General features: G+C 46.2%; 1 protein-coding gene across 2 annotated transcripts in view; it reads left to right on the top strand.

The window, feature by feature from the left end:
• Positions 1–24,823, top strand: part of USP53 (ubiquitin specific peptidase 53) — a 213,866-nt gene that overhangs the window by 91,614 nt on the left and 97,429 nt on the right. For both annotated transcript variants that reach the window (XM_029607059.1, XM_029606209.1), the window contains exons 7-10: positions 2,033–2,179; positions 4,629–4,778; positions 11,996–12,167; positions 12,968–13,105. In XM_029607059.1, coding sequence (XP_029462919.1) covers positions 2,033–2,179; positions 4,629–4,778; positions 11,996–12,167; positions 12,968–13,105 — 607 coding nt within the window. The remainder of the gene's footprint in view (positions 1–2,032; positions 2,180–4,628; positions 4,779–11,995; positions 12,168–12,967; positions 13,106–24,823) is intronic.

Below are 24,823 nucleotides of genomic sequence, written 5' to 3'. Positions count from 1 at the left end.
GAACCCCTCCCCCCCCAAAAAAAAACCCCATCCCACACTTTAACAACCCCCACCCTCCTGACTCCCCCAAGACCTGCCGACTTAATTTACCGCACCCCCCCCAAGACCTGCCGACTTAATTTACCGTAACCCCCCACCCTCCTGAACCCCCAAGACCTGCCGACTTAATTTACCGCAACCCCCCACCCTCCTGACCCCCCCAAGACCTGCCAAACGTCCCTGGTGGTCCAGCGGGGGTCCAGGAGCGGTCCGGGAATGATCTCCTGGGCGTGGGCCGTCGGCTGCCAGTAATCAAAATGGCGCCGACGGCCCTTTGCCCTCACTATGTCACTGAGACCGACCAATAGCAGTGGTCGGTCCCAGTGACATAGTGAGGGCAAAGGGCCGTCGGCGCCATTTTGATTACTGGCAGCCGACGGCTCACGCCCAGGAGATCGTTCCCGGACCGCTCCTGGACCCCCAGTAGGAGGAGCACCGCGACGCGCTCCCTTTTGGGGTTGGAGGAGGCAGGTCTCTAGCTTCGCCCTGCCTCCCCGCAGCAGCCGCGGCGCCGCAGACCGGCAAAAAACCCCAACGGCCTGGTACTGGTCTGCGGACCGGGCTGTTGGGGTCGGTCTGCAGACCTGTTTTGGTCGAACGACCAAAACACAGGCGACCCCTGTGTTTTGGTCGTTCGACCCCCGCCGGGGTCGCGACCCACAGGTTGAGAACCGCTGGTTTAATGGAATACAGTCAGCATGGCTTTACCCAAGGCAAGTCTTGCCTAACAAATCTTCATTTTTTTGAAGGGGTTAATAAACATGTGGATAAAGTTTGAACCGGTAGATGTAGTGTATTTGGATTTTCAGAAGGCGTTTGACAAAGTCCCTCATGAGAGGCTTCTGAGAACTAAAAAGTCATGGGATAGGAGGCGATGTCTTTTCGTGGATTACAAACTGGTTAAAAGACAGGAAACAGAGTAGGATTAAATGGTCAATTTTCTCAGTAGAAAAGGGTAAACAGTGGAGTGCCTCAGGGAGCTGTGCTTGGACCAGTGTGGTTCAATATATTTATAAATGATCTAGAAAGGAATACAAGCGAGGTAATCAAATTTGCAGATGATACAAAATTATTCAGAGTAGCTAAATCACAAGCAGATTGTGATAAATTGCAGGAGGACCTTGCAAGGCTGGAAGATTGGGCATCCAAATGGCAGATGAAATTTAATGTGGATAAGTGCAAGGTGATGCATATAGGGAAAAATAACCCATGCTATAGTTACACGATGTTAGGTTCCATATTAGGAGCTACCACCCAGGAAAAAGATCTAGGCATTATAGTGGATAATACTTTAAAATAGTCGGCTCAATGTGCTGTGGGAGTCAAAAAAGCAAACTGTTAGGAATTAGGAAGGGAATGGTGAATAAAACAGAAAATGTCATAATGCCTCTGTATCGCTCTGTGAGACCGCACCTTGAATACTGTGTACAATTCTGATCGCCACATCTCAAAAAAGATATAATTGCAATGGAGAAGGTACAGAGAAGGGCGACCAAAATGATAAAGGGGATGGAACAGCTCCCCTATGAGGAAAGGCTAAAGAGGTTAGGGCTGTTCAGCTTGGAGAAGAGACGGCTGAGGGGGATATGATAGAGGTGTTTAAGATCATGAGAGGTCTTGAACGAGTAGATGTGAATCGGTTATTTACACTTTCGAATAATAGAAGGACTAGGGGGCATTCCATCAAGTTAGCAAGTAGCACATTTAAAACTAATCGGAGAAAATTATTTTTCACTCAACGCACAATAAAGCTCTGGAATTTGTTGCCAGAGGATGTGGTTAGTGCAGTTAGTGTAGCTGGGTTCAAAAAAGGTTTGGATAAGTTCTTGGAGAAGTCCATTACCTGCTCAGTCATATGGGATATACTTAGGTACTTGTAGCTTGGTTTGGCCATTGTTGGAAACAGGATGCTGGGCTTGATGGACCCTTGGTCTGATCCAGTATGGGAATTTTGAATGTTATGTTTTTGATGTGACTTTCTGTTTCCCTGCAGAGTAACTGTGGGCAGAAGATTAAAATCCGCCGTGTCCTCATGAACTGCCCAGAAATTGTCACCATCGGCTTAGTCTGGGACTCTGATAATTCAGATCTAACGGAGGATGTTGTGCGGATTCTGGAAACACAGATTTATCTTCCAGGGGTAAGTCTGACCGTCCTTCTAACCCTTTCTCATTTGTTTGGCTTTCTTTGGGATTGAAGGACCTTGTGCAATGTTTCCTTTTAGGGCAGTGTTAATCCCAAACTTTCCTGAAGTGGCAAAGTACAGAAGATCGTTGGAGATAAGGATAAAGCTTGAGACTGGCTTGACTCTGCAGTTTTTTCATCAGGAATGTGTAGATGAGATGGGCCTTGTGTTGCTTGTTTGCTGTCATTTTCTCCCTCTGTGTGATGCTGCCCCATTAACGTTCTCTTCTCTGGGTGAAAGAAGGAAATTACCAATATCTATTCAAAGAATTGCTCCAGGGCCTCTTAATCCGGTACCACTGGTTCCAAAGCTTCCAAAAAGGAGCGTTTCTCCCTGCACCTGCAGTAAGGGAACTTTCATCATGGATCGCAGACATTTCCATGTTTTCCTGTTCTCCAGAATCAGGAGCAGCTATAGAGAGGAAAAGTCCTATTTTCTCTGTTTGCGGTTCTTGCCGCTCTTCTCCCAGTCCCTGCATTGCTGCGGTTGGCCCTAGTGGCTCCTCTAGCTATGTTTATCCAGTAGTAGCAGTGGTCCTAAAGCCAGCTCTTTGCCTTTGCCAGAGTCAAGCACTTGTAATAGGACCTAGCACTATGTAGTGCTTTGGGCCAGAATACTTTTACTTCTAATGTTTATGTCAAGGTGCTTACATACTGTTTATTTTGAAAAATTTGATGCTAAGCAGTGTACAAAATAGTGTATCATAAACACATTATAAAATACAGTGTAAGTATAGCATAAAACATTGTAAAATACGACATAAATACAGCCTTTGGCAGAAAAATCTTTGCAAATCCTGGGAAGCTTCTGTGACTTGCTTCAAGCTTTGTCATCTTCCATAAGGACAGCAGGCAGAACCAGAACTTTCTGGGCTGCCCTCCTTCTGCTCCCACCTTCCAATCATGCCCCCACCTCAAATTTAATCCAAAACCTTTTTCTTTTTAGCACTGCAGCCAGGTTTGATGCACCCAATACATTTTTTTTTGTTTTCCAGTGTAAAAAACATGAAATGCCAGTTGTGCTCACCAATATTATTTTCTTGCTAATTGAAACCAGCAAAAGGTTTGCAGTTAAATTTATTTTGTTTTGTGTTTTGTCAAATCTAGCCTGTTCCATCAGTATCTCTCTCCCTTCCCCCACCTTCCCTCTAGTCTTTTTCGATCCCTTCACCCCACTAGTGTGTGTCTCATGCTCTTCTTCCACCAGTGTCTTTCCTGATGGCAGAAACTGGTCTTAGCTTGGTCAAGCAATGCTGCCTGCAGTCAGAGGTTCTGCTTAATGTGCTTCATAGGCATATGCCATTGTTATGAAATTAATTTTATGGTACACTAAGGGTTCAGAAAATGGGAATTTGGAACTTGCTACTTAGGTTTACAGCTATGGTGCTGCAGGAATTTATATACCAAGAGAAGCAACAGGATTTGTATATCCTGCAGCATCTGAGTCTGCCACGTTGCTGCTAAGACTCAGTGCCACAATGTACCGTGCTTGTGAATAGATGCCAACCATTTTGGTGTGGTGGTCTATGGCCCAGAGTCTTTCGTGTTTTCATTTCTTTTTGAAAAATAGCTGCAAGTTTAACAATGCAATTCATAACTAACTAGGTAGCAAGAAATACCAGAATAACCAATTTTGCCTTTCCGAGGCTTCTCATTTTACCATTCCTGCGGTGTCCCTAAAAGCTGCAGACCATGGGCTGCTATTGTCCACTCCATTGCACCTCACTGGTATGGCCCGAGGTCTTCGAGTCAAGTTCTCCAGTGGATAAGGTTGCTAGAGAGGCAGCAAGAGCATTGAAACAAAATGAAGTCCATGTAAAAATTCCTGTAAAGCTGGACTCTTCAGACCTCGGAGGGCCACCTCTTCGATCTTACATCTGAAGAAGAGGCCTATGAGGATTACAACATCTTTTTTCGATAACCTTGTTAGCTAACCCATTAAGAGCCCAGTTTCTGCAGAACCAAGAGAAAACATGAGTGGTCTAACCATATTGTCCAAGGGCCACTTTGGTGATGTGCCTGGATATTAAAGGGCCAGTGATGGGAGAGTTCAAACAGAGGCATGTGCAGCAGCAACATCGCTTCTGACTCATACACAGAAAACTGTCTGCCCATCCACATCAAACTACTCAGTTTTCCAGTCCCTACCACTCCCTCAGGGATTGTAAAGCAGAAATGACTTGCTGTCTTTGCTGTGGCTCAGTGGAAGCTTCCAGATGTGCCCTGGGTGCTGTAGTTTACCCACCTCTATTATAAAACTAGATGAAACTTTTTTAATTGCAGCAGCATTTTGCCAGTATGAAACTACTATGGTTGCCACAAAATTGTCTATAAAAGCACCAGAAGTAAGCTAGTGTGAAAAGTTAAAGATGAGTTTTCCTGTCAGTAATTGTACACTCTTACAGTTGTTTTATAGGGTGACAGATGAACAAGCAAAAAACAGTGAGCTCTATCTTATGGGGATGATCTGCTACACAAGCCACCATTACTGTGCCTTTGCCTACCATACCAAGAGTTCCAGATGGGTTTTATTCGATGATGCCACTGTGAAAGAGGTGAGCCTGCTTCTGCTTTACTTCACACTTCATTACTTTTGTAATGTGCTTTCTCACAGGACAGCAGAATTAGTCCTCACATATGGGTGACATCATCAGGATGGAGCCCAATCACGGAAAACTTCTGTCAAAGTTTCCAGAACTTTGACTGGCCCCTACTGGACATGCCCAGCAAGGTACTAACCCTGCAGCCAGCAGGGGTCCCCCTTCAGTCTTCTTTTTTCCGCGCAGCAGTAGCATCGCAGTTTAGGAGCTCTGAACACATTCCTGACAGGAATTTTCCTCACGGACTTATTTAAAATTATTTTGTCCCAGAGGGGTCCCTCCTCTAACTTTTCTCAGGCCGCGGTACTCCGGTAAGTTTTTCACCGTTTTTAGTCTATTACCGTCGACTTTGGCCCTTGCGGCCTACTGGCCGTCGACCGTACCACGGCTCGATTTTTTTCTATGGCCATGGCGTCGGGTTTTCGTCTGTACTCGCACCATGTCTGTCACAGACCCTCATAGAGTCTGTGTAATGTGTTTAGGCCGTGAGCATGATGTCCTGACTTGCACCAAATGTGCCCTAATGACACCAAAAGGTTGCAAAGCCAGAATGGAGAAGATGGGACTCCTTTTCCGTGCTCACACCCAGACGCCGTCCATAGCATCGACGTCATCAGAACCGGCACCGTCAAAGTCACACCACCATTGACAACAGTCTGGTGACCGCCCACCATCGACATCTTCTCGGCCATCGACTCCCGTTTCTCCCCCTCAAGATTGAGGGGATCGAAGGGAGAAACATCGCCATCGGCATTGTAAGTCTCGGACCGTCGAGGGAGCGAAATCATCGACCTCTCCACAGTCCGAGCCACCATCGAAGAAGCCCTGTCCAGGAACGGCACCGACCACTCCTGCGACCGGGACATTGAGGCCACCCTCAGCCGATCGGGGTTTGGGAGTCGCGATGCCGCCTGTAAAGGTGGTCCCTCCGACTGTGCCTCAGCCTCCCTCTTCCGTCACGGACCCGGAGCTGATTGCCCCAGGACTCAGGGAAGAACTGGACCAGCTGGTCCAGGAGGCCATCGACAAGGCGATGCAACGACTCCAGGTCCCTCCGGTACCGGCACCGAGAGTGGAACCGGTCACGACCCGATTCCAGCAGCGCTGGCACCGCTGCTATCCCGGATGGAGGCGCTCATGACTGCCCTTCCACCGGTAATTCCCGGTGCACTCCCTGATGACTGCTTCATCGGGAGGAGAAACACAGTTTCGCATTCCTCCTTCGGGGGTATTGCCTCAGCCATCGATGCCATGTCGTCCCTCACCACCGATTCATTCATCGGGAGCGATATGCACATCGGCACCATCGATGCCTTCGATGCCGGCACCGATGCCCTCCAGGGTGTCCACGGTGCCCCCGGTGATTCCTTCGATTTTCTCGGAGCCTCAGCCGGGCCCTTCGGGTGTCCAACTCCCTTCTCGTCCTACAGGTCAGCCTACTGATCCTTATGACACCTGGGGTGATGATACTTCCACAGACACCGATGACTTACCTTCACCTCCCTCTCCTACTGAAAGTAGAAAGCGTTCTCCTCCAGAGGACCTCTCTTTCATTAATTTTGTGAAGGAAATGTCAGAATTGGTCCCTTTCCAGCTTCAGACGGAGAAAGATGATAGGCACCAGTTGATGGAGCTTCTCCAATTCCTGGATGCCCCTAAAGTGATCACTTCTATTCCCATTCATCAAGTTCTTCTTGACCTCCTTAAAAAGAACTGGGAAAATACTGGATCCATTGCCCCAGTACACTTTGTGCACCCCTTCGTGCAACCCTTCTGCTTCTAAAAAAAAAAAAAAAAATCTTTTATATTTTTCTGTAATTTAACCTTTATTCCAATTCTTTACCTTTTCTTTTCGTTTGTTAACAATTTTAATTAGAAATGTTCATTGTATTAGACTATGGAAATTTATTTCCTGCTATTCTGTTTAATGTAAACCGGTATGATTTACATCGGATGTAAGAATGTCAGTATATAAAAAAAAAAAACCCAAATAAAATAAATAAATATTTGTACCAACTTGTTCGATGTAATTTCCAACTTTGGTTCTATGTAAACCGACGCGGTATGTAATAGTATTTTTATTTTATTTATTTTAAATACTTTTCTATACCGAAGATCATGTACAAGTACATATCGGTTCGGTTTACAGTGAACATCAGTATATAAAAGCCTTTAAATAAATAAATAACATCTTCAAACCCTTGTCAACAAGGGGTTTGAGGCAGGAAAGCATGAGATAAGAATAGCTTACGATATCTTCGACACCTCCACAAGAGTGTCTGCAACTGCCATTTCGGCAAGACGCTGGGCCTGGCTCAAGTCTTCTGACCTTCGCCCAGAAGTACAAGACAGGCTTTCTGACCTGCCCTGTATAGGAGATAATCTGTTCGGTGAACAGATTCAGCAAATAGTGGCTGAATTAAAGGACTATCATGAGACCCTCAAACAGCTCTCATCGATACCTTCTGACTTCCCTTCTAGACAGCCCTTCAAGAAGGACTCTAAGAAGTCATTCTTCTGCCCAAGGAAGTACTATCCTCCACCAACAAGGTCTGGAGTTACGAGGCCTTATCAGAAATCTCAGCCCCGCCAGCCCCGGAAGCAAAAGCCACAAGCAGCTCCCCAGCTGGGGCCTGCTTCAGGTTTTTGACGTTCCCTTGGAGAGCAGCAGCCTGATCCCTCTGCCAACCATTCCAGTGGGAGGTCGATTGTGCCACTTTCATGGCATGTGGCAATCAATCACAACCGACCAATGGGTGCTAGCAATCATTGCTCAGGGTTACCACCTAAACTTTCTTGCTCTTCCACTGAACTCAGCACCTCTGCAAGCATGGAGAGTATCCGACCATTCTGTCCTTCTGGAACAGGAGGTTTCCCTTCTTCTCCAGTTAAGAGCAATAGAACCCGTCCCTCTCTCGCAGCAAGGCCTAGGGTTCTATTCCCGATACTTTTTGATCCCCAAAAATTCCGAGGGAGTTCGTCCAATTCTGGACCTACATACTCTCAAGTACCTACAGCGAGAAAAGTCCAAGATGGTAACCTTGGGCTCGCTTCTACCTCTTCTGCAAAGAGGAGACTGGCTCTGCTCTCTGGACCTTCAGGAAGCATACACACACATTGCGATATCTCCAGCTCATCGCAAGTACCTCAGGTTTTTAGTAGGCCCAAAGCACTATCAATACCGCATGCTTCTGTTCGGCCTAGCATCGGCACCACAAGTCTTTACCAAATATCTCGTGGTTGTCGCAGCTTTTCTCAGGAAAGAAGGTGTTCACGTCTACCCCTATCTCAATGACTGGTTAATCAGGGCTCCAACCCAGCAATTTCTCTAGGATTTCTCGTCAATTACGAGAAATATTTAGTCCCATCTCAAACCTTGTCGTTCATTGGGGCAGACTTGGACATCTTGCAGGCAAAAGCCTTTCTACCGCAACAACGAACGCGAACTCTTGTGTCTCTCACTCACCAGTTGCAGTCTCAGCATACAGCAACAGCTCCCCAATTCCTCGTCCTTTTAGGACACATGGCATCCTCAGTCCATGTCACACCAATGGCCCGCCTGGCCATGAGGCTCATGCATTGGACTCTGAGGTCACAATGGATTCAAGCTGTTCAGCCTCTGTCGACCATTGTCCACATCATCGACTCACTCAGTCTGTCTCTCACCTGGTGGAAAAATCCCAACAATCTCCTCCAGGGTCTGCCTTTTTAAGTGCCAGATCCTCAACTCATTCTCACCACCGATGCTTCCAACCTCGGGTGGGGAGCCCACATGGACAATCTACAGACACAAGGGTCTTGGTCTCCAGAGGAAGCCAAACATCAAATAAACTTCCTAGAACTTCGAGCAATGCGATATGCTCTCAGGGCTTTTCAGGAACGCCTATCAAATCACGTCATCCTGATTCAGACGGACAACCAGGTGGCCATGTGGTACATCAACAAGCAGGGAGGCACAGGCTCCTTCCTTCTGTGTCAGGAAGCTGCGCAGATCTGGTCGGAAGTGCTCTCCCACTCGATGTACTTCAGGGCCACCTACTTGCCGGGAGTGGACAATGTCTTGGCAGACAAACTGAGTCGTGTCTTCAAGCCACACAAGTGGTCTCTCAACCCCTCGGTAGCGACTTCAATCTTTCGCCAATGGGGATACACACAGACAGACCTCTTTGCGTCCCCTCAGCACCACAAAGTGGACAACTACTGCTCCCTCATTCGGAGCGAGCGCTCTCAGCCCAGAGATGCATTCTCCCTCTCGTGGGAAACCGGTCTGCTCTATGCATTCCCTCCACTTCCACTTCTTTCGAAGACTCTCGTGAAGCTGCGTCAGGACAAAGGAACCATGATCCTGATAGCACCTCACTGGCCACGCCAAGTGTGGTTTCCCATACTCCAGGATCTCTCCATCCGCAGGCACATTCCCTTGGGAATGGACCCGCATCTGATCACTCAAAACGACGGATGCCTATGCCATCCCAATCTTCGGGCCTTGTTCCTGACGGCATGGATGTTGAAAGGTTAATCCTTCAACCACTTAACCTTTCAGATTCGGTTTCTCGTGTCCTGATTGCTTTGCGAAAGCCTTCCACAAGAAAATCTTATTCCTATAAATGGGAAAGGTACACATCATGGTGCACTTCGCAGTCCCTTGATCCCTTTTCCTGTCCAATCCCAAGGTTTTTGGACTATCTCTGGCATTTGTCAGTCAGGTTTAAAGACATCTTCAATCAGAATGCATGTCAGTGGGGTAGCCGCCTTCCATAAAGGTGTCGGGGGATGTCCCTATATCAGTACAACCCCTCGTAACATGCTTTTTAAAGGGCTTGCTCCATGTCAAGCCACCTTTATGATCTCCGGCCCCTTCTTGGGACCTTAATCTAGTTCTTGGTCGGCTCATGAAACAACCATTCGAGCCTCTTCACTCCTGTGACCTAAAATATCTCACATGGAAAGTGATTTTCCTTTTGGCTATCACTTCAGCTCGCAGGGTTAGTGAGTTACAGGCCCTAGTTACCTATCCGCCTTACACTAAACTCCTGCAGGACCGGGCGATACTCTGCACTCACCCTAAGTTTTTGCCTAAGGTAGTTTCGGAATTTCACATTAATCAATCCATCATACTACCTACCTTCTTTCCCAAGCCCCATTCCAGTCCAGAGGAACAGGCTCTGCATACCCTTGACTGTAAACGGGCTCTAGCGTTCTACCTAGACCGTACAGTTGCCCACAGGAAGAGTACTCAGTTATTCGTCTCTTTCCATCCCAATAAATTAGGGCAACCTGTGGGTAAGCAGACTCTCTCCTCCTGGTTGGCGGACTGCATATCTCTTTGCTATCAGCAAGCAGGCATTCCTTTTCAAGACCGTGTCAAAGCACACTCTGTGAGGGCCATGGCGACTTCAGTAGCACACTTCCGATCGGTGCCGCTTCCTGACATTTGCAGGGCTGCCACTTGGAGTTCTCTCCACACTTTTGCAGCCCACTATTGCTTGGACAAAGCCGGAAGACAAGATTCCATCTTCGGCCAGTCTGTCCTGTGTAACCTATTTCCAACATGACGTACTTACACCTTGCCGCCTGCCCAGTGGGGTTCAGGATGCGTTCTACCAAATTCCACCCCAGTTGTTCCTGTTGCACGCCGTTGGGTACATTTGGTGCATTTTCGGACATCCTCAGCTCGGTACTCACCCATATGTGAGGACTACCATCCTGCGAGAAAGCAAATGTTGCTTACCTGTAACAGGTGTTCTCACAGGACAGCAGGATGTTAGTCCTCACGAAAGCCGCCCGCCGCCCCGCGGTGTTGGGTTCGTAACGTTTTGTTTTATTTTTCGGCACTGCCTGTAGCTTTCAAATAAGACTGAAGGGGGACCCCTGCTGGCTGCAGGGTTGGTGCCATGCTGGGTATGCCCAGGAGGGGCCAGTTAAAGTTCTGGAAACTTTGACAGAAGTTTTCTGTGATTGGGCTCCATCCTGATGATGTCACCCATTTGTGAGGACTGACATCCTGCTATCCTGTGAGAACACCTGTTACAGGTAAGCAACACTTGCTTTCTCATACTGGCTTGATTTACTCTATAACAGGGTACCATCAAGCTAGGGTGAGATAACACATAATACAAAATTTCATCTTTGTGAGTCTTTCCTCACGCCAAATGACGTCACATCTTCACCGAGGAGTACTGTGCAGTTCATACGTCTCACTCTACATGAGAAACTGGCCCCTAAACCACCACCAACACCTGACCTCGAGCTATTACATGGCCCTCCTATAGAGATATAAATAGTTGTACACTATGAAAGCCTCCCCAGAGTGTTTGTCTCCCCCTCTCTCCCTTTCTCTTTCTCTCGCTCCAAGCCCAGAAATGGATGGAATGCAATTGTAAAAATGTATCACAAATTGTTATGGCCATTTCAGCCATATCACACAGCTTAACGCCAGGAGAAAAGGTGTAGTTATTTCCGGCGTTAAAACCGTGCAATAGAATGGTTCATGCTATCGCATGGTGTGATATTGCCCCTCATTTTCATAAATCCCGCCCAAACCCCTCCCTGTTCCCACCCCTTCCAAAAATTTGCATTTGTGCCGTACTCTACCATTATTATCGCGTGTGTTATGGCGTTAACGCATGTGTTATCTCGTGTGTTAATGCCATAATGCATTTTTATGAATGACCCTGTAAGCTTGGGCTTAACTGAACAAACCCCGAGTTATGAATTTCCCTCCCCGCTGAACAGCTAAATGTCTTTTTGGTTTTTTTAATTTAAAGCCATATAGGTTGTTAAATAGCTAAACCTTAGCCAGAAAAAAAGGGGCAGAGAAGGGGCATTCCAGAGCAAGGTTAATTACATGGCCAGGTAAAGTTATCTGGCTAATTCTGGCTGGGATATAAACTATTCATAAAGTTAGCTGACTGACTATCAAAAAAGAAAAACAAACACCACACAACCACAGAAGTGGCTGTGCAGCAGCTGAGCCCCCCCGCACACACACCATGCTAGCAGGCTGAGGGCCCCCTCCTGTTTAATCATGACAGCAAGCTAAAATGTGGAGCAGACATCCCCTCCCCCCCCCCAAAAAAAAAAATCTCTTGCTACATCTGAGCACATACTACTGCTACTACCTACGTATACTGTGAACGCTGAACCCTGTGTCCTCCTGAATTTGCCCCCAGGTTGGAACGAAATGGAAGGATGTGGTTTCGAAGTGCTTCCGCTGTCATTTCCAGCCATTGCTGCTGTTCTATGCGCACCCTGACGGTACGGCTGTGTCCACAGAAGATGCTCTCAGGCAGGTCATCCAGTGGTCACATTATAAGACTGGGGCAGCCAGTGGAGAGGACCTAGGTAACCAGCTTTTAACGCTACTATCTGCAGGCTGACAGGGCAGGTGGGGGCCAGGACTTCATAAACAGGAGGTGTGGTTGTGTTTTTTTGTTTTTTTTTGTTTTTTTTTCAGTTTAAAAAAAAAAGTGGGTTGGAAGTACCTGACTTTCAGATGTTTCTTCTTCAAAAAATTAAGGTGTTTCAGTTTTGACCTCCTAAAAGCATGAAAACATTTTTACATTTTGATAAATGGATTATTTTTATCTTCTAAAATATCTAACTTAATTAGACTCTGGAAGGACTTAGATGCATAAATAGGATGGAATAAATTCGAAATCACTCTGTAGTCTTCGAAAAAGCATTTTTGATTTGTCAAGACATCTGACTTTACATGTGCATAATCTTACTGAATACGTAGAGTAGATTGAGAAATGTTTGTGTTTGGGACAATTGAAAATTAACCAGGTTGAAACTAACTGCATGACTATGGGAAGTAATTTCATAGTCTTGGACTACATGTCATCACAGAGCTGGGATTGAAGCTGCAATATCAATGTGCTGACTAGATATTTTTTTTTTTTTTTTTTTACTGAGCTGTGTTAAAATTAAGCCAGCTTCAAAGTTTCATTAGAAATATGAGTCCGTAGAAGCAGTAATATAATCTGGCTAAACACTGTTTTTCCAGCCTTTGTGAAATAATTCCAGATTCAGTTTATCTGACCTGGAGAAGACTGTTCTGCTTAATAGGCGTCTTGTTACTTATGTACATTGTTTATGAAAGGATTTCACGTAGATTCACACTTCACAATTCTGTTATAAAGGAGCTGAAAAACTATTTATACCTAAGAAGACGGATCACAGCAGAGCACATGAGTTTGCACATAACAATGGCCTGAACTCTCAAAGCAACCTGGTATTCAGTAGAAGCCGTATTCAGGCAAGCGGTGGCAGAGGGCCAGGTGTGTACCTTTTATTTCACTTTGATGCATTTTTAAAGTAAGGAGGTCCATTTTTGGACACAGTCCAAATAACAAAGTTAGCCGTATAAAATAACAAAGTTAGCCATATAAAATTATCTGGCTAACTTTTGGAGGTGTGTGTGTGTATATATATATATATATATATATATATATATATATATAATTGAATACTTGGGCATATCTCTTTATATCTGGCTAATAAGATATATATACATACATATATATCTTTATATCTGGCTAATATCTTTATATCTGGCTAATATCTTTATATCTGGCTAATAAGATATATATATATATATATATATCTTATTAGCCAGATATAAAGATATTAGCCAGATATAAAGATATATATGTATGTATATATATCTTATTAGCCAGATATAAAGAGATATGCCCAAGTATTCAATTATATATATATATATATATATATATATATATATATATATATATATATATATATATATATATATATATATCTTATTAGCCAGATATAAAGATATTAGCCAGATATAAAGATATTAGCCAGATATAAAGATATATATGTATGTATATATATCTTATTAGCCAGATACCTGGCTAATATCTTTATATCTGGCTAATAAGATATATATATATATATATATATATATATATATATCTTATTAGCCAGATATAAAGATATTAGCCAGATATAAAGATATATATGTATGTATATATATCTTATTAGCCAGATATAAAGAGATATGCCCAAGTATTCAATTAGCTGGCTAACTGCTTTCGAATATGGACCTCGAGAGACACAAAACTTGCTGAGACTTGCTTGGTTTCTCTTAGGACAAGCAGGATGGTAGTCCTCAACATGGTTGACATCATATAGAGCCCGGCATGGAAAACCTATGTCAAAGTTTCTAGAAACTTTGGCACTCTGAGCATGCCCAGCATGCCACTATTCATGTGTCCACGTGGGGTCCCTCTTCAGTCTCTCCTTTTCTGCAGCGCAGTCGTCTCGTGGTTGTGGAGTGCGTATTCTTTTTTTTTTTTTTTTTTTTTTTGGAAAGCTTTTCCTTTCCAGGTCCCTCTCAGTTCCTCTGGGGTTTTTCTTTAGTTGGCACAGTAAGTTTTTATTTTACCTTCTATGTAGTCGATTCCCGGCTGTGCTGTCTTCCAGTGTCTGCTGGTTGTAGACTGCGCACTGGCCTTCTTTTTGTAATGGCATCAAGTCTTCATCGGTGCCCCAAGTGCCCTCTATGTCCCTCACAAATCCACATGAGGTGTGTATCGTTTTCCTGGGGACATTGCAGACGTTCAGGGATGTCAGTTTTGCGACCAGATGACCCCCAAGGGTCGGTGTGCCCACCTAGATAAGATGGATAAGCTGTCCGGATCCAAAAAGTCTGAACCGTCGACACCAGTGTCAGGAGCATAGACACCAAAAGGACATGGAGAACCAATGGTCACCGATCCCTTGGTGTCCATCCTTCCAGTGGAGAGGGGTGCCGGGGATAGGCTGTCAGTCTCCTCTCGCTCAATGACTTCAGGTTCATCTCCTTCGTCCTCTGTGCCGGGGGAAGGCCAGGTCGAGCACCATGGGAAGTCCCGGAAGTATTGCCACCGGCTCCGTCCTCACATGGTACCAGGCTCGGGTTGACACTGGCGTCTGCTATGATGCCCCCAAAGTGATTCTGCAGTGAGGAGGTATTGCCCTCCATCAAGGCCAGGGCTCCGAGGTGTTCCCCATTGGGTACCGGTTCCCCTCGTGGCTCCGAGGGAAATCTGGTCACAGACTGCTCTGTCCTCATCTGCTTTTGAGGAGGAGCTTGAGTATAGGGTGCAGTTGGCAATTGGTTGAGCCCTGCAGGGCATCAAGCCGCTGGCACCTCAAGTGCCTCCACCAGTGCCAGAGCCTGCATCGTCTATGTTGGCACCGCTCTTGGAGCATCTCGACGTTCTCCTTGACGTCCTTCCTACACAACCGATGATGGTGGCCAGGGTGCTGTCGATGCCATCCCCATTGTGGGATCCTCTGAGGAGGAGGGGCCTTCGAGGCTGTTGAGGCCCTTGGTTCCACGGTTACCGTTGCCCGGTCCAATTCCAGGCCCTTCGGGGCTCTCTGTGCCCAAGCCGTTGGGCTTGGGAAGATCTCCCCCATGGGTGCCCCTAGGCGATCTTAGTGATGATGATGCCCCTGGTGACCCATGAGGAGATGATACCTCCAAGTCCTCCTCTGATGCCTCGAGGACCTTCCCTCAGATCAGTCTCCTCCAGAGGATCCACACTGGTCTTCACCTGAGGACTTTTTTGCTGGTTTTGTGTGGGCTATGGCTGAGGCCATTCCGTTCCAGCTGTTAACAGAGGAGGACGCCAGACATAAGATGCTGGAAGTTCTTCAGATTGTGGATCCTCAAAGGAGGTGGTAGCAGTACTTCCTCTGGTTACCAGTACACTCTATGCAGGACCTTCAGGTCAGGGGCAGACTACGGTTCTTTTGGGACCGTTGGCCAAACATGTCATTGGACAAGTTGTTTTTATCCATTGTGCACCGGGGGTACCTGCTGAATTTTTTGGGTGTCCCTCTGGACTCCTCCCCCGTGCCCCTCCTGGGTTCAGTTCTGGCATCAGGAAATACTGTTGTCTAAACTCGCTGCCCTTGTAGCAGCCAGGGCTGTCGAGCCTGTTCCACTGAGTAAGCGGGGGTGGAGTTTCTACTCCTGATATTTCCTTATTCCGAAAAGGACAGGGGGACTTCATCCCATCTTGGACTTGAGAGCCTTGAACAAGTTTCTAAAGAAGGAAAATTTCAAGATGGTCTCTCTGTGCACCCTAATTCCCCTCCTAAAAAGGAGGGATTGGCTTTGGTCCCTCGATCTCAAAAACACCTACGCCCACATTGGGATCTTCTATGAGCACAGGAACTACCTCTGGTTTGTGGTGGGCGAGCGACATTTTCAGTACAGATAGTTGCTGTTTGGCCTGGCCTCTGCCCCACACATCTTCACCAAGTGCCTGGCCGTGGTGGGTGCGTATATCCATGGGTTTGGGGGTGCATGTGTTCCCCTACCTGGACGATTGCATCGTCAAGAGCTCCTCCCAGGAGGGAGCGGTGCGATCGGTACACTTCACCGTTCAGGTGCTGGAGTCCCTGGGGTTTATCATCCACTACCCGTAATCCCATCTCGCCCTATTGCCTCAGCTGGACTTCATCACTGGTGTCATGTTGGACACAGCTTAGGCTCGATCATATCTTCCCCGAAATCGGGCCCTCATATTGGCATCTCTGGCAGGAGTGGTCCATCAGTCTGCTGATTTCAGTGCATCGCATGCTGCAACTGTTAGGGCACATGGCCATGACCGTCCATGTCTAAACCTTAGCTTGCTTACACATGCGCAGAGCTCAGTGGACCTTGCGGTCCCAGTGGCAGAAGGCCACCCAGGACCTCTAAGCCCACATCTGTATTATTCCACCTCTCCAGAACTCCTTGTCTTGGTGGGAGAGTCTGACCAACTTGGAACAGGAAGTTCCCTTTCAAGTTCCCCCTGTCCAGGTTGTGTTAACTACGGATGTGTCCAATCTGGGTGGGGTACCCATGTTGAAGGGCTCTGCATCCAGGGCTTGTAGACCACCCAAGAGGCACATTGCCCGATCAAATTCCTGGAGCTCCATGCGATCTGGTATGTGCTCTGGGCATTCAGAGATTGGCTGGTCAGCAAAGTGATTCTGATCCAGACAGACAACCAGGTAGCAATGTGATACATCAACAAGTAGGGAGGTACCGGATCTTTCCTCCTGTGCCAGGAAGCTGTTCAGATCTAGTCTTGGCTCTGTTGTAAGGTATGGTGATCCAAGCCATCTACCTGGCCAGGATCAGGGGACGCTGCGCCATCCCAATCTCCTGGCCCTGTCCCTGATGGCCTGGATGTTGAGAGGTTAATCCCTCAGCTTCTTGACCACTCTCTCGAATCCTGGTGGCTTCCAGGAAAATTTCCACTAGGAAGTTTTATAGCCTGAAGTGGAAGAGGTTTTCCACCTGGTGTGAGCACACTGCCTGGATCCATTCTCCTGATCTGCGCCAAAGCTGCTGGAATGCCTCCTGTACCTTTCAGTCGCTAGTTTAAAGACCGTTAGAATACACCTGAATGTGATCTGTGTCTATCACTGGAGTGTGGATGGCTTGCCCATCTCTGTCCAACCCATTGTGGGCCGCTTTACTACATCTGAAGCCACGTCTGATGCCCCCTGCTGTGTCCTGGGACCTCAGTGTGGTGTTGACTCAGCTCATGAAAGATCCTTTTGAGCCGCAGCAGTCTTGTGACATCAAGTACCTGACCTGGAAGTTTATCATTTTGGTTACAGTAACGTCAGCGCACAGTCAGAGAGTTTCAGGCCTTAGTGACATATCCACCCTACATGAAATTCTTCCATGATAGGGTGGCTTTGCACTTGCACACCGAGCTCCTGCCTAAGGTGGTGATGGATTTCCATCTTAACCAGTCGATGGTTCTACCTACCTTTTTCCCCAGACCTCATTCACCCAAGGGTGAACAGGCTTTAGGCAGTCTGGATTGCAAGAGAGCCTTCGCCTTCCATTTGGCGTGAACAGCAGGCTATAGGCAGTCTATGCAAATCTTCATCTCTGTTGACAGGAATAGATTGGGAGTTGCAGTTGCTAAGCAGACCTTGTCCAACTGGCTGGCAGATTGTATTTCAGGTCTTCTATACTCAGTCAGCTTGGGGGCAATGTCAAGGCTCATTCTGTCAGAGCCATGGCAACCTCAATGGCCCATTTGAGTGCAGTCCCAATAGATAAGATCTTTAAGTCTGCGACATGGAGTTCTCTCCACACTTTTGCTTCTCACTATTTGCACAGGGATGGCTGACATGATAGCTTTGGCCAGTCTGTCCTTCGGAATCTTTCAGCTGTGAAACCCAACTCTTCCTGCCTAGGGCCCTATTTTCGGGTTCAGGCTGTCTCCCTCTGTTACCAACAGTACCTTGGTTGTGCCCATTGGCACCTGGTTTAGGTGCCTGTCAGTCTTGCTTGCTCGGGAACAGCCTGTAGCTAGGAATTCATCCATGTGTGAGGACTACCATCCTGCTTGTCCTAGGAGAAAGCAGAGTTGCTTACCTGTAACAGATGTTCTCACAGGACAACAGGATGTCGGTCCTCATGAAACCCACCCACCACCCGTGGAGTTGGGTTTCCTTAGTTTATTATTTTTATTTTTCATAATTTTATGTTAGAGAATGAAGGGGGACCCCACGTGGCTAGTGGCATGCTGGGCATAACTTTTCCGTGCCGGGCTCCATCTGATGTCATCCATGTGTGAGGACTAACATTCTGCTGTCTTAGAACACCTGTTATAGGTAAGCAACTTTCTCCAGCTATCGGATAATTGCCTAATATGATAAGCTGTCTGCTGTTGTATTTAAATATATAAAAAAAAAAACCTGCAATCTGCCTTGAGCAATATTTGGAAAACGGCTAGAAATCAAAAAGCACTGTAGTTGGCATTACAGTACAGCCTGCATCTTTATTGAGCTCTTTAGCAGGACAGCACAAAATGAATGACTTGTGCAAGTAATAATGGATTATTGTTCTTCATTCATTTTTACTTGTTTAAAGCAGCACTTGAAATAACTGATCAAAAACACTTTCTGCTATATTTCATCTGCTGTACGTCAGCATATTTGTTTCCTGAACAAATCCAGATCAGTCCAGGCAAGTGGGGTTTATGCATCCCTACCAGCAGATGGAGGCAGAGAACAAAACTGAGGCGCTGCTACATAAGCGAGAGCGCCACCTGCAGTCCCTCAGTATTGCTCGGTCTCCAGCAGACGGTAGAGGTGCAAACCTGCAGTTCTAACTGAAAGTTGGAGTTTGGAATTTAGAAGTTGGACAGGTCCTCGAGGTGTTTCTTTGTGAGCCATCCCTTGAGTGGAACAGGGGGATTGCATACCCCTGGCTGTGGTAGCCTGCGGTGCTGGAGACTTCGATAGCCAAGGGACTGGCTCCCTCTTAGTCTCTGTAGTCTCCTCCAGTCAGCTGCTTACTCTGTAAAGGGAAGTACCCTTTTTGTTTCTTCTGTGTTAATTTGTTTAAAAAAAGAAAAGTAGTAAAAAGAGTATCAGCAGTGCGCGACAGCCAGGAGATTTGGTCTGCCATGCAACGAATGGGCGTTTGGACAGCAAGAGCTGTCGAGGACCACAGGAGGAAGAGTGTGTGTAAGTGCCACAATTTGTTTTTGTTTCTCCCCTTCCCTGGTGGGGAAACTTGGGCCATGCATCTTGATTAAGAACATAAGAAAATGCCATACTGGGTCAGACCAAGGGTCCATCAAGCCCAGCATCCTGTTTCCAACAGTGGCCAATCCAGGCCATAAGAACCTGGCAAGTACCCAAAAACTAAGTCTATTCCATGTAACCATTGCTAATGGCAGTGGCTATTCTCTAAGTGAACTTAATAGCAGGTAATGGACTTCTCCACCAAGAACTTATCCAATCCTTTTTTAAACACAGCTATACTAACTGCACGAACCACATTCTCTGGCAACAAATTCCAGAGTTTAATTGTGCGTTGAGTAAAAAAGAACTTTCTCCGATTAGTTTTAAATGTGCCCCATGCTAACTTCATGGAGTGCCCCCTAGTCTTTCTATTATCCGAAAGAGTATATAACCTATTCACATCTACCCGTTCTAGACTTCTCATGATTTTAAACATCTCTATTATATCCCCCCTCAGCCGTCTCTTCTCCAAGCTGAAAAGTCCTAACCTCTTTAGCCTTTCCTCATAGGGGAGCTGTTCCATCCCCTTTATCATTTTGGTTCCCCTTCTCTGTACCTTCTCCATCGCAATTATATCTTTTTTTGAGATGCGGTGACCAGAATTGTACACAGTATTCAAGGTGTGGTCTCACCATGGAGCGATACAGAGGCATTATGACATTTTCCCTTTTATTCACCATTCCCTTTCTAATAATTCCCAACATTCTGTTTGCTTTTTTGACTGCCACAGCACACTGAGCCGACGATTTCAATGTGTTATCCACTATGATACCTAGCGTGTTGCTGGTCCTACCGCGGTTCACGCACACGCTGCTTGCAAGCAAGCAGTGCTGTAGTGCGCTCTCACGGTGGGCCTGCCTTGTAGCAGCACATTTTTGGCCATGCAGTGGCACCATGGCGGCATAACTATGTATGGCAGCGTGCAGGGCTCTGGTCGTCCCAACTTGATTTCCGCTCACTCTGCACAGGCTGTGCTTCAGGAGTAGAAGGATCCTACATTGGAGGAGGGGGGAGGGGGGGTGTCAGCCTAGGAAGGCTTCCCGCAGGTCGGGAGCTGTGCCAGTAGTGCAGCGTGGGGGCTTCCCCTTCAGCCGGGCCTGCAGAGGATTCTGATTAGGGGGTTGTTCCAGGCCAGGACGCCGGCAATCCTCCTCCTCCTGTCTCCTGAGGTGCAGGATGCTGAAGATGGCCATGAGGAGGGAGCAGATTTGGGGACAGACCATCCCAGAGGAGTTCTCCCCAGAATTTGTCCTGCTACTCCACAGAGCTTTCCTGGCTAGGAAGGGTGTAGGAATCAGTCCAGGGTGCATCGTTCCATCTCGCCCATAAGGCCAAGGATAGCATCGGTGGGCATTTCTGGGGATTTAATGAAGTGCCTGGGGCTGCGCTGTGCCAGAGCGGATGAAGACTCCAGGGACCTAGATGACTCTATGAGATGCTGGATCCTGCGTCGTTGCAGGGGGCGGACCCGGATGGGGAGCCCGATGAGGATCAGATTCCTGAGCCTGATGTAAATAAGGATGATCCAGATCTCGATATGAGACTGTACCTGAGGGGGATGACCCTCAGGTAGTCCAGCTGTTTAAGAAAGAGGAGCTGTGGCCTCTCATTCCTCAGGTGTTGGAGGAATTGGGGATTAAGCAGACTCAGGAGGAGTCGGATAATGAAGGTATGAATCCGGTCCTGGATGGACTGCAGGATCAGCCTACAGCCTTTCCATTGCCTGAAAAGATACAGAAGCTGATCATCCGGGAGTGGGAGGTCCCAGAAACAGGATTAAAGGTTGGTAGGGCTATGGCAAATCTTTAGGTGATCCAAACGTTCCTCCAAGGGTAAAGATGCCTAAGGTAGGTGCAGCGGTCTCAGCAGTGACAAAGAAGACCATGATCCCAGTTGCAGGTTTGACCACGCTTAAGGATGTTCAGGACCACAAGTTGGAGATTAAGCTGAAGCGCATGTTTGATGTGTCTGCTTTAAGCTTTCAAGCCGCGATGTGTGTCAGCATGATGCAGCGGGCCTGCTTATGCTAGATTCAGAGGGCTCAGAAGCAGGCATCTAGCAGGACAATCAGTCCCATCCAGTCGGCTCGGCTGGAGGCTGGTGTGGTCTATGTTGCTGATGCGCTGTGCAGTTTGGTGCGTACCTCCACCAGGAGTATGGTCTCTGTGATGACTGTGCGCCGGCTTTTGTGGTTATGCAATTGGTTGGCAGACATGTCGTCCAAGGCCTAGCTGTGCAACCTTCCTTTTAAGGGGGAACTACTGTTCGGGGAGGAGCTGGATCTGAAGTCCTTCGGGGAATCGAAAGGAAACAGGCTGCCTGAGGATAAGAATTCTAAGAAGGTCTTTCCACTCCAGTCTCTGTTTCGGGATTCAAGGAATTTCGTCCCAGGAGAGGGGCCACTATCTCTGGGTCAAAGCAGTTATCTGGATGTCAGCAGCTCTTTCAGGGCACCGATCCTCTAGAGGCAGTTCCAGTCGGGACCAGAGGAGGTAAGGTCTTGCAATGAAGCCAGGCCCGTCCACGCCTTGCTGGAAGCTGTATGGCCAGGTTGTCCCGTTTTTACGAGGAGTGGACCAAGATCACTGCGGACCAGTAGGTTCTGGAGGTCACAAGAGAGGGTTATGCCTTAGAATTTTTGCGCCCGGTCAGTGAGGCCTTTCTGGAGTCCCACTGCTCGTCGCGCAGTAAAAACGTAATCAAGGACCCATCTTCCCTCACCTCAAACAACCACGAGTTCTCAAAGAACTCCGGCAGTGAATATGCCACCAGTATGTTAAACAAAATCAATAAATTAAAAACACAACTCCTCACCAGCCTAACAGAACCTGAAGAAAAACTTGGACAAACAAAATGGAACACATTCAAGCAAGTATCTAAGCTTGAAATAAACCATATCATAACAAAGATCAAATCTGTAACCCATCTGCTTGACCCATTCCCTGCAAGTACCCTAAAAACAGTACATAGCACAATCACTCTGACAGTCACAACAACAATAATAAACCAAAACACTGTCAGAAGGCTGGGTCTCTGCCATAGCTAAACAAGCCGTGATAAAACAAATCTTAAAAAATAAAACTGATAAAATTGATGACTGGGATAATTGACCAATATCTAACCTGCCCTTCATCGCTAAAATCCTAGAAAAAGCAGTATTATCACAATTAGATAACTACCTAGAAGACAATAATATACCCAAACCAATTTGGTTTAAGAAAAAATTGCTCAACAAAAACCCTACTTATTTTACTATCAGACCCTGTACTGCAGGGGTTTGACAAAAATGTATCCTCTATATTGGTACTAATTGATCTAACTGCAGCTTTCGACACAGTTGACTATACCCTACTGTGCCATCAACTAAGAAAAATCAGAATAGACGGAAACGTCAACAATTGGTTCTCCTTCTTCCTAGAAGATAGAACATTCCAAGTCAAAATGGGAAATCACATTTCTGACATCTTTACAATAGATACAGGTGTCCCCCAGGGTTCAGCACTCTCAGCTACACTATTCAACATGTATTTGCTGCCCCTATTACACTGCTGGCAAATCTTGGACTCAACTTCTTCCTGTATGCAGATGACATACAATTCTACATCCCTTTTGACAAAACACTGGAAAAAAATCTGCGGCAACCCTGAAACTAACCCTTAACGCAAAAAAAGACCCAACTGAAATTGTGTGGCTGTGAAGAGATTAAACGATAATCAAAATGCCAACAATAGACCTGGGAATTGGCATCACTCCCTCAGACCAAGTTAGAGACCTAGGAATACAAATCAATGAGAACTTCATAATTTAAAAAACATATAAATAAATTATTGACAACAGGATACTCCAAGCTAAGAATATTACAACGGCTGAAACCACTACTAACAATTCAGGACTTCCGCACTGTATTACAAACACAAATTTTCAAACTTAGATTACTGCAACTCACTTTTACTAGGACTTCCTGCAGGATTACTAAAACCATTACAATTACCACAAAGTTCTTCTGCGAGACTCCTACTAGGGTCAAGGAAATTTGATCACATCACCCCTTCGCTAATAGCACTGCACTTGCTTCCAGAATTCATTACAAAGCATTAACTATAATCTTTAATATCATCAACATTAACCCAAGCTTATTAGGAGTGGCACTTCAACCGTACACGTCTATGAGAGCACTAAGATCGCAAAATAAAGGACTGCTACTGGTGCTCACAACACGGAGAACACACCTAACACAAATAAGAGACCAAATGTTTTTCATAGCAGGCCTTAAGTTGTGGAACTCCTTTCAGAGTCAGAAAAAGTTTCAAACGAGAACTGAAAGCATGGCTCTTAAATGCTTATGACTTAACATAAAACACCAATAAGCTGATAAATTCACTGCCAGGATCAGTGATATTAGTATAACGAGCAATTAGTATGGTATAGAGCTATATAAAGTGTATCATAAAAAGAATTAGAACTTGGACACAGTGTTATGTTGACCTAGGAAACGAATGAAGGTTTATGACCTAGAATCCAATTACCGATGTATTGTTTGCCCAACTCAGATTGTGAAAATTGAACAAGGATATGATTGATGTGTAAACCGTTGTGATCTTCTTTTGTAGCAACGGTATATAACACCTAAATAAAAATGAGAGATTGAGGAGCCAGAGTAGCGGTGAAAATGAGAGTGGAACGGACAGTGAGCCAATGTAGTGACACAAGGAGAGTTAATGCCTAGGGATGCTCAGGCAGGAGACTTCTGAAGGACCTGAAGTCATAGAGCAGAATCGGAGCTCCCCAGCAAGCAGACTATTGCAGCAGTGGAGGTGAGGTAAAAGGCATGACAGAAAACCAATATTGAGAGAATGTCTAGTTTTTCTAATATTGTAGAATTAGTAGTTGAGGGATACGCAAGCATAGTCTACGGGAAGTAAAGGAAAGAGTGGGGTAAACTAGAATGTCTAACTTCCTTACAGAGACACTGTATCTCAGTACAGATGAAGCCAGAAGATAGGCAGGATGGGTGAGAGTAGGCAGGGAAGAAAACATAAGAACATAAGTTGCCATACCTGGTCAGACCAAAGCTCCATCAAGCCCAGTATCCTGGTTTCTAACAATGGCCAATCCAGATCACAAGTACCTGGCAGGATCCCAAGGAGTAGATAGATTCCAAGCTGCTTATCCCAAAAATAAGCAGTGGATTTCTGCAACGCCACCTTTATAATGGTTAATGGACATTTCTTCTAAGAGCATGTCCAAACCTTTTTTAATCACAGCTACAGTAATAGCTTTCAACACATCATCTAGCAACAAATTCCAGTGCTTCATTATGCTTTGAGTAAAAATATATTTTCTCTTTGTTTTAAATGTAACACCCAGTAACTTCATTGTGTCCCTTAGTTTTTGTGTATTTTAAGAGTAAACAACCCATTAATATTCTCGTTCCGTTC

Source organism: Rhinatrema bivittatum, chromosome 1 (genome assembly GCF_901001135.1).
Source record: "Rhinatrema bivittatum chromosome 1, aRhiBiv1.1, whole genome shotgun sequence".
Lineage (NCBI taxonomy): Eukaryota > Metazoa > Chordata > Amphibia > Gymnophiona > Rhinatrematidae > Rhinatrema > Rhinatrema bivittatum.
Note: the sequence above shows the minus strand (reverse complement) of the source record. Positions and strands in the feature narration are given on the sequence as shown.